Source organism: Equus caballus, chromosome 4, assembly GCF_041296265.1.
Source record: "Equus caballus isolate H_3958 breed thoroughbred chromosome 4, TB-T2T, whole genome shotgun sequence".
Classification (NCBI taxonomy): Eukaryota; Metazoa; Chordata; class Mammalia; order Perissodactyla; family Equidae; genus Equus; species Equus caballus.
Genome location: NC_091687.1, coordinates 19,807,318 through 19,821,987, shown reverse-complemented (window position 1 = coordinate 19,821,987; position 14,670 = coordinate 19,807,318). Strand labels below are relative to the sequence as shown.

Sequence of the window (14,670 nt, the reverse complement as noted above, 5' to 3'; positions counted from 1 at the left end):
TATTCTCAGGTAGTTTTTTCACTTTCTCAGTAGTGTCTATTTGTACACAGAAGTTTTAAATTTTTATGAAGTCCATACATTTTTCTCTTCTATTGCTCATTCTTTTGGGATCATATCCAAAAAGCCATTGTGAAATCCAATTCATGAAAATTTTATCCCTTTGCTTTTTTTCAGAGGTCGTTGATGCGTTTTAAGCTAAGTTTTGAAAACAGTGTGAAGTAGGGGTCCAATTGCATTCTTTGGCGTATGGCTGTACAGTTGTCCCAGCACCATTTGCTAAAGACACTGTGCTTTCCACGTTGCATGATCTTGTTATCCTTGTTGAAAATCAATTGACCATGGATTTATCAGGTTATTTCTGCACTCCCAGTTCTGTTCAATTAGTGTATATTTCTCTCCTGATGATAGTACCACACTGTTTTGATTATTGTAACTGTAGGGAGTTTTTAAATTTAGAAGTGTGAGCCATCTAACTTTTTTCATTTTTTTAAGACTGTATTGTGTGTTTGAGGCACATTGCGATTACACGTGAATTTGAGGATCATCTTTCCATCTCTTCAAAACAAGTTAGTTGAATTTTAATACAGATTGCATTGAATCTGTAGATTGCTTTGGATTGTATTATAATCTTAGTGATACTAAGGCTTCCAGTTCTTGAAAATAAGATGTCTTTCAGTTCATGTAAGGCTTCTTTTCTTTATAACAGCAATGTTTTGTAATTTTCATTGCACAAATCTTTTACCTCCTTGGTTAAATTTACATCTAGATTTTTTTTGGATTATCATGTAAATGTAATTGTTTTCCTAGTTTCCTTTTGGAATTTTTCACTGTTAGTGTATAGACACATAAACTGATTTTTGTGTGTTGATCTTGTATCCTGCAACTTTGCTGAATTCCTTTACTATCTCTAGTAATGTTTGTGTGTGTGTGTGTGTGTGTTTCTGTGTGTGTGTGTATTCTCAGGTTTGTCTCTGTCTCTTTCTTCCCACCCACCGTGTATGTCTGTAAACACACACACAATCATATCATCTACAATTAGATAGTTTTACTCCTTCTCTTACAATTCAGATGCCTTTTGTTCTTTTCTTGCCTAATTTCTCTGTCTAGAATTTCCAGTGCATTGCCAAAAGTGGACACCCTTGCCTTGTTCATGATCTTAGGGTTAAAGCTTTCAATCTTTCACCGTTGAGGATGATGTTAACTTTGGGTTTCTCATAAAAGCCCTTTATCACGTTGAAAAAGTTTCATTCCATTCCAAGTTTGTTGAGTGTTTTTGTGATGACAGAGTTTTGGATTTTGTCAAATGCTTTTTCTGCAGCAATTGAGGTGATTATGTATATATTTTTTTCTTCTGTTTGTGTGGTGTATAACTTTCATTGGTTTTTGTATGTTTAACCACCTTTTTATTCCTGGGATAAATCCAACTTGGTCATGGTGTGTAATTCTTTAATACGGTGCCAAAAGTGATTTATTAGTATTTTGTTGAGGATTTTTGCAGCTCTATTCATATGAGATATTGATATTTAGTTTCCTTGTCATGTGATGTCTTTATCTGGCTGTGGTGTCAGGGTAATGCTGACCTCATAGACTGATTAGGAAGTATTCCTTCTGTTTTTGGAAGAGTCTGAGAAGAATTGGTTTAATTCTTCTTTAACTTTGTGGTAGAATTCACCAGTGAAACCATCTAATCTGAGTTTTTATTAGGAGGTTTTATATTATTGATTCAATATCTTTACTTGTTATAGGGATCTTCAGATTTTCTATTTCTTCTTCACTTGTTTTTTGTAATATGAGTGTTTCCAGGTATTTTCCATCCCTTCTAGCTTACCTAATTTATTATGTGATTGTTCTTATTATTCACTTATAACGTTTTGGTTTCTGTAAATTTGGTAGTGATGTCCCATCTTTCTTTCTGATTCTAGTAATTTGAGTCCTCTCTCTTTTTTTCAGTCTAGCTAAAAGTTTGTCAACTTTGTTGGTTTTTACAAAAATCAACTTTTGTTTTCCTTGATTTTTTCCTCTATTTTTCTATTCTCTGTGTCATTAATATCTACTTTAATCCTGGTTTACTTCTTTCCTTCTGCTATATTTAGTTGGCTCTTTTCTTGTTACTTAAGGTGTAAAGTTATATTATTAATATCTTTTTTAATATAGATATTTTCTGATAACACATATCCCTCTGCTTTCACTTAAGTTTATATTGTTTAGTGTGTTGTATTCTCATTTTTATTCATCTCAGTATGTTTTCCATTTCCCCTTTTGATGTCTTCTTTATCCCATTTGGTCTTTTAAGAGTGTGTTGTTTTATTTTCTGCCTATTTGTCGACTTTCCACTTATCCTTATTTTACTAATTTCTAGCTTCATTCTATTGTGATTGCAGATGATTTGTACGATGTCAGTGTTTTTAAATGTATTAAGATTTGTCTTGTGGCCTAAAATATTGTCTATCCTAGAAAATATTCCACGTGTACTTAAGAAAAATGGTTATTTTATTGCTGTGTGTGATGTGTTCTATATATGTCTGTTAGCTTTAGTTGGCTTATATTGTTGTTAAGTCCTTTATTTCCTTTTCAATCTAGCTTTAGTTGGCTTATATTGTTGTTAAGTCCTTTATTTCCTTTTCGATCTTCTGTCTAGTAACTCTATCCATTATTGAAAGTGAGGTAACGAAATCTCCAGTTATTACTATGGAGCTATCTGTTTCTCCCTCAATTGCAGCAATGTTTGCTTTATATCTTTTCTGTACCTGTTTTTTTGGTGTGTACATTTTTATGATTGTCTTCTTGGTGAATTGACCCTTTTATGAACATGTAGTTTCCTTCTTTGTCTCTTACAACAGTTTTTGCCTTAAAGTCTACTTAGACTGACATTAGCATTGTCACCTCTCTCTTTTGGTTACTATTTTCATGGAATATGTTTTTCCATTGTTTTGCTTTCAACATGTTTGTTTCTTTTGATCTAAAGTGAGTCTTTTCCAGATTGCATATAGTTGTGTCATGTTTTATTTATTCATTCTCCCAATCTCTGTGTTCTGTCTTCTGATTGTGGAATTTAATTCATTTACATTAAAAGTAATTACTGACAAGAAAGGACTTGTTTCTGCCGTATTACTATTTACTATATGTTGATTGTTTACCAGAGGTCTTTCAAAGTTAATTATGAGAGGTTTTCCTTGACTATTTCGTGTTTCTTTGGTTGGTACAGCCTTTATAACTGCCAGTACATTTGCTAATGTCACTCTCTATTCATTTTTTGGAAGTCTTGTTCCTCTTCTACAGGATGGACAATTTCTGTAGGTATGCGTTCATATTTACTGATATATTCTACATTTGTTTTTATTCTGCTGTTAAACACATCCAGTTATTTTTTTTTACTTCAAATATTTTAGTTTTTGGATCTAGTGTTTTCATTTTATGTTTCCATTTCTCTGATAATTTTTCCAATATGCTTACTTATTATGTTAATTTATTCCTTTAGGTCCTTGAATACATTTATGCTAGCTGCTTTAAAGTCTTTATCTGCTAGTTACAGCATCTGTCTTGTTTTGGATCTGTTTTTATTGATTTTTTTTCTTTTAACTAGGAGTCACTTTTCTTCAACAGTCTAATAATTTTTATGATGTATTAACTTTGTGGATTGTGCGTGTAGATTTTTCTGTTTTTTTTCCTCTAGAGAGTCTTGACTTATGTTCTAATAATATGCTTGATTAGAAATCTAAACCCTGTCTCCCCCAACTTAGGCAGCATCTTCTCAGTTTGTTCAACCTTCCAACTCGTGCTTTTTGCTGAGCTTCTTGCAATATTATTGACACATGTGAATGTCACACATCAGCAAATGAGCTGAGTGGAGGTTACATGCAGATTTTAGGGCTCCCACTTTAGTTTCTAAATGTTTCTTTGAATTTCTCCCATTGCTTTCCATACTTTCTGTAACCAATAAGACTATAAATTTCTGCTTCAGTTTTAGCCACTGATGGGCCACATGGACTGGTGAGTGCCCACTGCAGAAATATATAACTATAATTTTACCCAGTACAGTTCCCTTCTTTCAAGAGTTAACATGCCTTCACTATCTGCCTGACTTTGCTACCTCTTCAATGCTGTCAAATAGTGTGTGATATTATTAAATGTCTTGATGTCTAGAGACCATAAAGTATGTTCTTTATTATTTTTACAAGATGTCAGTTTTAAATTGGTTTGTTAAGTTACATAAATTATGGTTGAGATTTTATTTGTGAGTGCATTGCACGTTTGGAATAATGTGGTTAAAATTTACATTTTTACATTAATAGCATAGTTGGATTTTTAAAAATCAAGTCCGAAAATCTGTCTAATGATAGATTATTTTAACTGATTTACGTTATTGTAGACTGTATTTGTGAGATTCATTTGTATTTTTGTGGTTATAACACTTTTTAAAATTTTTCATTTTTGTATAATATTCTATCACATAAATAAATAAAGGGGTATATATCTGTTTTATTGTTGGCTAAAATTGCTTCCTGCCTCTCAGTTTTTTTTTACTTTGACAAACAATGCTGTTATGAACATTTTGGTTTATATGTCCTAGTATCCAAGATTCTTCAAGATCTTTACCTAATATTGGACCAAAAGATATGCAATTCATTAAAATATGTCAGATTGTTTTCTAAATTTGGTGTATTAATTCACATTTTTACAACAGCAAAGTAGAAGAAATTATGTAGTTCCCATATCTATGCCAGTTCTTATCATAATCACACTTTAAATATTTGCAATCTGATGAGTATATATAATGTCATTTTTTTATTGTGGTAAAATATACATAATATAAGATTTAACATTTTAAGCGTATTTTAAATGTACAATTTGGTGGCATTAAGTACATTTACAGTGTTGTGTAACCATCAGCATTATTCATCTCCAGAATTTTTTCATCTTCCCAAACTGAAATTCTATAACTATTAAACAATAATTTCCCATTCTCCCCTCCTTTCAACCCCTGACAACCACCATTCTTCTTTCTGTCTCTATAAATTTGATTCCTCTGGATACCTCATATAAATGGAATCATACAGTATTTACCTTTTTGTGATTGGCTTATTTCACTTAGCAACCGTGTTATATCGTGTGCAAACGTGGATGTACAAATATCTCTTAAAGATCTTGCTTTCAGTTCTTTTAGATAAATATTGTATTAGTCAAATTGGGCTGCCACAACAAAATCCCATAGACTGGATGGCTTAAACAGCAGAAATTTTTTTTTTCACAATTCTGGATGCTAGATAGCCAAGTTCAAAGTTTTGGCTGATTCAGTTTCTAGTGAGTGTTTTGTTGGCTTACAGGTGGCCTACTGAGCAACCTTCTCACTATGTCCTCACATGGTCTTTCCTTGGTTCATATGTGCAGAATGTGAGAGAGCAAGCACTCTGTTGTCTCCTCTCATAAGGTCACTAAAACTATGGGATCAGGGTCCTACCCTTATGACTTCGTTTAACCTTAATTACTTCCTAAGAGACCCCATCTCCAAATTCAGTCGCACTGGGAGTTAGATCTTTAACATAGGAATTTTAGAAGGCACACACATTCAGTCCATAACATATAACCAGAAGTGGAATTGCTGGATGATATGGTGGTTCTATTTTTAACTTTTAGAGGAACTACTATGTTGTTTTCCATAGAGGCTGCACCATTCATATTCCCACCAACAAAGCACAAGGCTTACAGTTTCTCCGCATCCTAGCAGTGTCTCCTAAGGTTTGTGAAGTGGTATCTCAATGTAGTTTTGACTTGCAATTTCTTAACGGTTAATGATGTTGAATATCTTTTCATGTACTTATTGGTTATCTGTATGTATTCTTTGGAGAAATGGCTACTCAAAGCCTTTTCCTGTTTTTTTAATTGGGTTGTTTAATTTTTGTTGTTGTTGAGTTATAGTTCTTTATATATTTTGGATATCAATCCCCTTATCTAACATATGCTTTGCAAATATTTTCTCCCATTCTTTGAGTTGTCTGTTCACTTTGTTCATAACGTTCTTTGATGCACAAAAGTTTTTAATTTCGATGTAGTCCAATATATCTGTTTGTCTTTTGTCCTTACATTTTTGGTGTCATATATAAAAATCTGCAAAATATAATGTCATGAAGCAGGTTTCCTATGTTTTCTTTCAAGAGTTTTACAGTTTTAGCTCTTACATTTAGGTTTTTTATCCATTTTGAGTTAATTTTTGTATATGGTGTAAGGTAAGAGTCCAGTCTCATTCATTTGCATGTGGATATCCACTTTCCCCAGCACCATGTGTTGAAAAGACTGTCCTTTCCTCATTGAGTGATCTTGTTACCTTTTAAAAAAGTCATTTGAGAATTTATTTCTAGGCTCTCTATTCTATTCCATTTGTCTGTAACTCTGTCTTTATGCCAGTGCCACACGATTTTCATTACTGTAGCTTTGTAGTATTTAAATCAGGAAGAATGAGATTTCCAACTTTGTTCTTTTTCAAAATTGTTTTGGCTGTTCTGAGTCCCTTGAGATTTCAAATCAATTTTAGGGTGGGTTTTTCTATTTCTGGAAACAATGTCGCAAGGATTTGATAGAGATCGCATAGAATATGTAGTTTGCAGTTGTATTGACATCTTAACAATATTAAATATTCCAGTCCATGAACATGGGATATCTTTCCTTTATTTGTGTCTTCTTTGATTTCTTTTAGCAATTTTTAGTAGTTTTCAGTTTACAAGTATTTCACCTCCTTAGTTAAGTTTATTCCTAAGTAGTATATTTTTGATGCTATTGAAATAGAACTGTTTTCTTAACTTTCTTTTCAGATTATTTTAGTGTATAGAAACACAACTGATTTTTGTATGCCAATTTTGTATGCTGTAATTTTGCTGAAATTGTTTATTAGGTGAGATAGGTTTTTTGTGGAATCTTTAGGGTTTTCTACCAATAGGATCATACCGTCTGTGGACAGGGATAACATTAATTTTTCTTTCCAATTTGAGTTTATTTTCTTTTTCTGCCTGAATTGCTCTGGGTAAGATTTCCAATATTGTGTTAAGTAGAAGCAAAGGTAGTAGTCATCCTTATCTTGTTTCTGATCTTAGAGGAAAAGTTTTCAGTCTTTTACCATTGAGTATGATTATGGCTGTGGGTTTTCCTGAAGGCTCTCTATCAGGTTGAGCAACTTGCATTCTATTCCTAGTTTTTTCAGTGTTTTATTTTAACATTAGATAAGAATTTATTATATTATCCACTATCAAACATGGTTCTAAGTTATGTGACAGGGAATTATCAAAAACATAGCCCATTTTGGCTTTCAAGGAATGTATAATCTAATTGGATATAAATCTGACACATATGAACGTATAACTTGTAATCAGTAACTGAATGTGTTAAGTACCAGATGGATGATACAGATTTGTTATAAGTGTGAAGTGAGTGTCAAGTGATATCTCATTTAGTTTTGTTTACATTTGTCTAATGATTACTAATGTTAAACACCTTTTCATATGTTTGGATCTTGATTTGCATTTTTTTCTGATTCCTCTGTGTACTTGGCTGCATTAAAAGTCTTAATTTCCCTACGAGTCTCACACTGCTTCTTCTGTAGTCGTTAGGTGTTCTATTGTATTCCTCAATCACTAATCTCTTGCCCCAGGCATCTGTGGGTCTGTAATCACCTTGTGTTTTCAGGAATGTGCCCAAGGCATTCCCTGGGCTGAGGTTTGAACTAGCTCTGACATCTGTAACACAGAGACCAATCCCGTAGGTGACTGTCAGACTGGTACCAATTGAGTCTGCTCTGCTCTCTCTGGTTCTTGGTGTGAAGTGAGCACTAGGCTGCTGTTTCCCGTGTGCACATGGCTCTGCATTGGAGAAGGGCTGGTGAAAGGACAAATGAAAATGCCACAAATTTCCTGCACTTTGAACATGACTTTTCCTCAATTGGGTGTTGATATGGTTGTTGTTGATCTTTGGCTGATTTCTAGAGCTCCTACAAAGTTATTTTAGCCTGTCTCTAGTTGTTTGTTTAAGGTTTCCATAGGGGAAGGGGGGAAGCCTAGAACCTCCTAGTTTGCCATCTTGCTGAAGTCGCTCTCAATGTATTGCAGTTTGATGTTTATTTGAGCACTTTTTTTGTGGCTCAATAAAAATGACATTAGTTGAACATTTGTGTTTTCTGTTTTGTGTCTATTTTTAAATTAGTTTTTTGTCCTTTTCTCCTTGATTTATATGAATTGCTTGTATATTCTGAAAAACAGTCCTCTGTTGGTTATATAGCTGCAACTGGTTCCCAGTTTTGTTGCTTGACTATTTTACTTTTATGATTTTTATTGTTCTTAATTTTAATGCCAAAAATATACAAAAGTCTTCTGTTATTGTTAGTCGTTTCCCTTTTTGAAAAATTATTCCTTATCCAGAATTCGTGAATGTTTTTTCCTGTACTTATCATTTCTTTATGTGTCAGTACTGATCAGTCACCAATGCTTTTTCCTCCTTTTATTGAAATAATCAAGATGTAATCAGGCTGCTCTCATAACTGTAGGTGGGAGACGTTCTACTCAGTGAGAGTCAACCCTGGAAGATACCTTTGCTAATCTTGTACTTGAAATTTAAATAGAATTTTATCATTTTTAAAAATTCTACTTAAAAGAGAATAACATATTTTAAGAGATATCCTAGGAGAGAGCGCTAAAGATAAGGACTCTGTGGTATAACACATGCTGTATTATGAAAGTTTGGTAATTCTGAGAATATTTATTGGAAGATAATATTTATTTAAACTTGGGTTTAGATGATTTTATTCCAGGATCAGTTCTGTTTGAGACACTCAACATAAAGCGTGTGTGGAAAGACTGCCTTCAGATTTCTCTTTTCCATGTGTAATGATTTAACACTTTCAGTACCTTTGCACAGCATTTCCATATTTGTGCTTCAAGAAATAGTAATATGTGTTTTGAGAGAAAGTGTACCGTGATCACACAACTTTGAGAAACATTATATTACATCGTTAGAATTTTACTACATATATTGCCACTTCAGACACTCTTGTTTATAACTATATCAAATAAATCTATTTTACTTTGTTTAAGCAATATTTTTTTCTATCTAAAACATTATTCCCCAAAATGCCTATTAAAACTTGAGGAACTCTGTGGAAATTAGAATGGAAAATATTTTCTCTTAGTAACAGTTAAAATATTCCCCAGTTTGAAAAAATATATTTTAAAAAGAATGATATGAAATTAAATAATATAATGTGATCCAAATCCAAACAGCAACATGTATTATTGAATCATGGTGCTAGAAAAAATAATCTTCTTTGATGGCCCATAATAACCACGCCTTAGATGTGCTATTAACATCTTTGTGAATCCTTGGCTGACTGTGTGCAGTAGGAAAAGGAGGAGCAGGATAATCAGAGACCTTGGCCCAAGTACAGGCCTTGGTGGCATCACGTGACCTTCATGCCCTGCCCCAAATGGAAGAAGTGGGTAGAGACAGTGTTCCCACAGTGCACAGGGTTAATTGTTGAGTGCTTGTGATAAACACTCTGGATGCTTTTTCATCCAAGTCATCTGATTTTAGTCCACATAATAATAGTATGGACTTGGTTGTTATTGTATCTGTTTTATAAATGAGAAAACTAGAACTAAGAGAGAATTGACTGCTTTACCCAGGATCCCAAGGTTAACCAATGACAGAGAATGTATTTGACCTTGGTTTCTTTCTATCTTTCTTTCCTTTCTGTCATGGAGAGGTAGCTGTAGTAACATATTCATCACATACATTATCCTTATGTTAAGGATAATCAAACTGAGTTAGGTTAAGTTAGTTAAATTTTTCCAATATTACACATTTGACAAGTGATAGAAATAGGACTGGAAATCAGGAGATTATTAGAAATAAGCTGCAACTCCTTCCCATATTTGGGGTTATCTTTATTCATCTAAGGCATGGTAATTATGGACCATCTGATAGTCACATTTGGTTCCACCTATGGTCTTCACCTCCTGAAGCTTCTGCCAGCCTTCTAAACTCAACATTATTTGATCAGTAAAACTATTTTAGGTTGCAGTCTTGGTCTAAGCCAGGATCAGAGTGAAAAGTTAAAATGTTTCACTTAAATGAAGTGTTTAGAGTAGTCAAACTCATAGAAACAAATAGTAGAATGGTAGCAGCCAAGGGTTGGGGAGGGGGAAATGGGGATGTGTTTAATGGGGATAGAGTTGTAACTTTTCCCAGATGAAAAGTTCTGGAGATTAGTAGTACAGTAATGTAAATATATTTAACACTACTGAGCTGTACACTTAAAAATGGTAAATTTTATATCATATGTATTTTACGACGACTTAAAAAAATAATAAATAAAAATGAATCTTCTTTGAGAATTTATCCTCTATGTAAAACTAACTGACAGGGCATTTGAGGAAACTGTTACTTATTAGATTATTCTTTATTCACAGTGATCTGCAGCCCTGGATCTTATAATCCACGTGATGGAATTCACTGCCTTCCATGCAATAGCAGCCTGGTGTATGGAGCAAAAACATGCTTGTAGGCCATTCTTTTGAGTCCTTTGGTGGTTTATTAAACATGAAAGTATATTTTTGAAATATTACTATACAATAAATCACTATTATGCAAAAATTAAATATCTTAGATTTTACAAATAATGGTGTCATCATTTTAATTGAAACATTGTATGTCCAAATGCTTTATGAATGGAACATCCAGCAATCTTTATTCATTGATGCCAGACCCCCATACTACTACAAAATCTCTCTTGGATCACTGCTTTTTAAAAATAGTTTCAAATACACTTTATCGGGTTAGCACAAAAGGTCTTTCAGAATTTTTACAAGATAGCCCATTCTATCTTTACTGTATTCTTCCACAGTCATTTTAATTTCAGCTTATTTCATTCCTTTGATTTAATTTTATGAAATTTTAGTTCTTCTAGTTTGACCTTTCATAGTCCAAAGTCACTTTTTCAAAAGCCTCTGAGTCTTATTTTTGAGATTTTTAACCACTTTAGTGCAAGACCTAGTTCCAGAAACATCATGAGTTTCTAATATAGTTCAATGTGGCTGTCATAAACTTTACGATTTAAAGTCCTTTAAATTACCTTTGTGACGTTTTAGAATGGAGTAATCATTGTATGTTCCTAAATTAACATTTGAACTTTCACCATGTGGAAAGAAAGAGAAATTCAGCAATTTCTTTCCGTGACAACACCTCCAGGGGAAAGAATCAAACAATCATCGCCACTTTTATTTTATTTCCTTCACTATTAAAGTATTATGTGACAGATACTACTGCCACTACAACCTAATACTTACACTCTCTCACACTGAGATGCTATATTTGAATATGAAAAATTACCAAAAATTTAAGGATTTAAGTACCAGGAAAACACATGAGTAACTTACAAAATTAGTAGTTTCTCAATTTTCTAATTATTGTTGTATATACATTTTTATTCACTTTATACTCTCTTGGACATTTTCTGTTGAACGTGTCTCTTCATATTTCCTTTCTTAGGACATAAACATTTGTAAATGGCAAATATCCATAGGTTGGATCTAGATATAACTGTGCAAAAATCGACAGGAAAAAAGTTTGCTTATACCTAGAATCTATTAGGCTTTCTAAAATTAGCCAGTTAATAAATTAGCCTTTCATTTCATCATCCTATGGACAAATACTATCCAGGAATTCTCACACAAATACAAAGGGAAAAGAAATGATATTTATTTTTTAGCCCTGGTGATGTTTCTTAAAAACATCTCTTTAGACTTTCATAACCAAGACGTAATTGTTTTCATTTGGCTTTTAGAGTTTTTTCTAGAGCCTTCTTTCCTCTAGTGAGTAACATAACTGCCATTGTACTGTTTGGGTTAGTTGCTCTTCTAGCACGTTTTCTGTAACTAGTTGAAGACCTGCTACGTCTCCATCTCCAAAAGCAGTGTGACCTCCTAAAGTTTTCCACAAGTCTGAATTGTATAATGAGATGAATCGAAATACCTGTTCTTTCCTTTGTGCTCTGTAAGTTTGGATTACTTTTTCCTATCATTTAAAAATGCTGAGGAATTTCACTTAGGATATATTTTTCTGAGGAATGCACAGTATCAGCTCACTAGCTAGCCAGCCTGGCAAAGCAGAGGCAGAGTTAGAATGGTGATGACAGGTGTTGGAGATGAGAATCTAATGAGGAAGAGATGGGTGGTCTGGGATGAGGGTAGACAGACAAGAGTAGGAGAGTGATTGTAGTAAGGAATGAAATGTAGCTCGTGAAGGCAGGCTGGAAGTGAGATTACACCAACTGCAGAGGGAGGACAAGGCCAGACGTTAGAAGCAGAGGACAAAATAGAAGATGAAAGTAAAATATTAATTACTATTTTCTCTTGGTTCCCATAGTGAAATGTTCTTTGCCCTATTTTATCACTTATCACATTTATTTTAATTGATTGTGTTTCTGACGTCCACATTCAGTTAATACTAGGGTATTTCTAGTTTCCTGGTCTTCTTCATAGCACGTAGTTATGTGCTTAATAATTTCTTAAATTAATTAATAGATTATGAATGCCCCATGATTATCAGTACTTCAATAACTAAGATAAAATTTGCTTCTATTATATTAACAGGACATGGAATGTTGAAAGTTGTTTAAAGTGATGACAATATGTATGATAAAAATTATAAACTAATCCCTCAGAGAGATTACTGTCATAAGGCAGTTTCAAGTGTTTATTATTTCTGTTTGCATCAAAATAATATCTTACATTTTTATAATGCCTTAATTTTAACAGGACATTTTAAAAAAAATTTAGGATCTGATGTTTACATGGACCTGTGAAGTTTTCAGGGCAAATATTATTCCCATTTTGTATTTTATTAATTAGATTTATTTTCCCATTATAAATGTGTAATATGTATTCATTTGACAATATGTAAAAAGAACCTTAATAAGTTTGGTCAAGTAATTTCACTTAAAGGAAACTATCCTAAGAAAGTGAATCAGAAATCCAGTGAAATATTACATCCAATGGTATTAATTGCTGCATTAAATATAATGAAAATGAAATGAACATAAATGACCTATAAGAGGGAATTGGTTGAATAAATTATGTTATTTCCATATGGTACAATGTGATGTAGTGTTGGTATCTGTACTGTTTAGATTTTTCAAACAAATGAACCAAAATGTTAACAATCATTGTTTCATGTAATATGATCACACGTGAGCTTTTTTTGATACCCTCTGTTTTCCAAATTTTCTACAATGAAATGAGTTACTTTCAAAATCTTGGAGGCAATAAATGTACTTTGAAAAATTAAAATAGTAACAATTTGGAGAAGACATCATTGCTTATCTCTCCAATATCAATTCGCTTCTCCCTTCTTTCTAACAGAGTACCAGGTTTGTTTACTCCAGAGAATGATTCTTTTTAGCTAGTGAGCATGTGGCTTTTTTCTGGCAGCTGTTTTGTTGAAACCATGAGGATGAAGCCCACACTGAGGACACAGAGTGGAGAGCTCAAAAGAACTGGGGCCCCGATAATGATGTTGAATCATTGCCCTTTTGCATCTGAATCCCAGTCTGCCCCGGACTTCCCAGTTCTGTGAGATAAGAAAGTTCCTTTTGTTGAACCAAGTTAGGTTTTCTGTTACTTGCAGGTAAAACCATCCTAATTGATAGCGTATTCATTAGAGGAAATTTGTAAAATAGAGGAAATTAGAAGTAGGGGGAAAATACCACTTATAGTTTCATAACCTAGATATCAGCAATGTTAACATTTTGGTAAATTTCCTACTTTTGAGTGAATTTTTTATTCATGCTAGATGTACCATTATGCAGCCAATATTTCCCTTAATATTATGATATATTTTCCATGCTATTTTATTTACCTCATTAACAGAATTTTATTGACTATACCATTTGATACATTTCAGCAAAATTACTATAATATGGTTAAGCATTTCTAATTGCTGGACATTTCTGTTGTTTCCAGTTTTCACGGTTATATGTAGCATTTGAGCTAACATCTTCTTGGTATTTTCTGGTATTTTTAAGTCTTCTCTACGCTTAGTACCCAGAAGTAGAATTATTGGGTTTGGATATTTCTAATCCTCTGGACCAACTACAAAATTTCTTTCTTAAAGAATTGTACCAATATATAGTCCCACCAATGATATGTCAGAGTACATATTTCACCGCACCCTCTCTTTTTTTAAAAATTATTTATTTATTTATTTTTTTGAGGAAGATTGGCCCTGAGCTAACATCCATACTCATATTCCTCTATTTTCTATGTGGGACGGCTGCCACAGCATGGCTTGACAAGTGGGGCTAGATCCACGCCCGGCATCTGAACCAGTGAACCCCAGGCCGCCGAAGTGGAGTGTGCAAAGTTAACTGCTACACCACCAGGCTGGCCCCTGATATCTTTTTTTAAAATTGTGATGTATTTTGAAATATTATAATATGGAAAAAGTTTCCCATACTATGTTTTCATTTTTTTGAGTAGTAGTCAGATTGAACTTTTCCTCATATAATAATGCTGCTGCTGTTGCTGATGATAGTTATTTACTGAGTGTTTATTGTTTGAAAGATTTTGTTTGAAATCCTTCACATAGATTTTCATATTGAATTTGCCCAACGCTATGATTTATTATTATTATTCT

The 14,670-nt window shown here is 33.2% G+C and overlaps 1 protein-coding gene across 2 annotated transcripts in view; it reads left to right on the top strand.

Annotated features, from left to right (window-relative positions):
- Positions 1–13,345, top strand: part of ZPBP (zona pellucida binding protein) — a 134,615-nt gene extending 121,270 nt beyond the window's left edge. Inside the window, exon 7 of one of the 2 annotated variants that reach the window (XM_023639049.2) lies at positions 10,449–13,345. In XM_023639049.2, the coding sequence (XP_023494817.1) occupies positions 10,449–10,451 (3 nt within the window). In that variant the 3' untranslated portion in view covers positions 10,452–13,345. The remainder of the gene's footprint in view (positions 1–10,448) is intronic. The other variant, XM_023639048.2, reaches the window with a different exon arrangement.
- Positions 13,346–14,670: the final 1,325 nt, after the last annotated feature.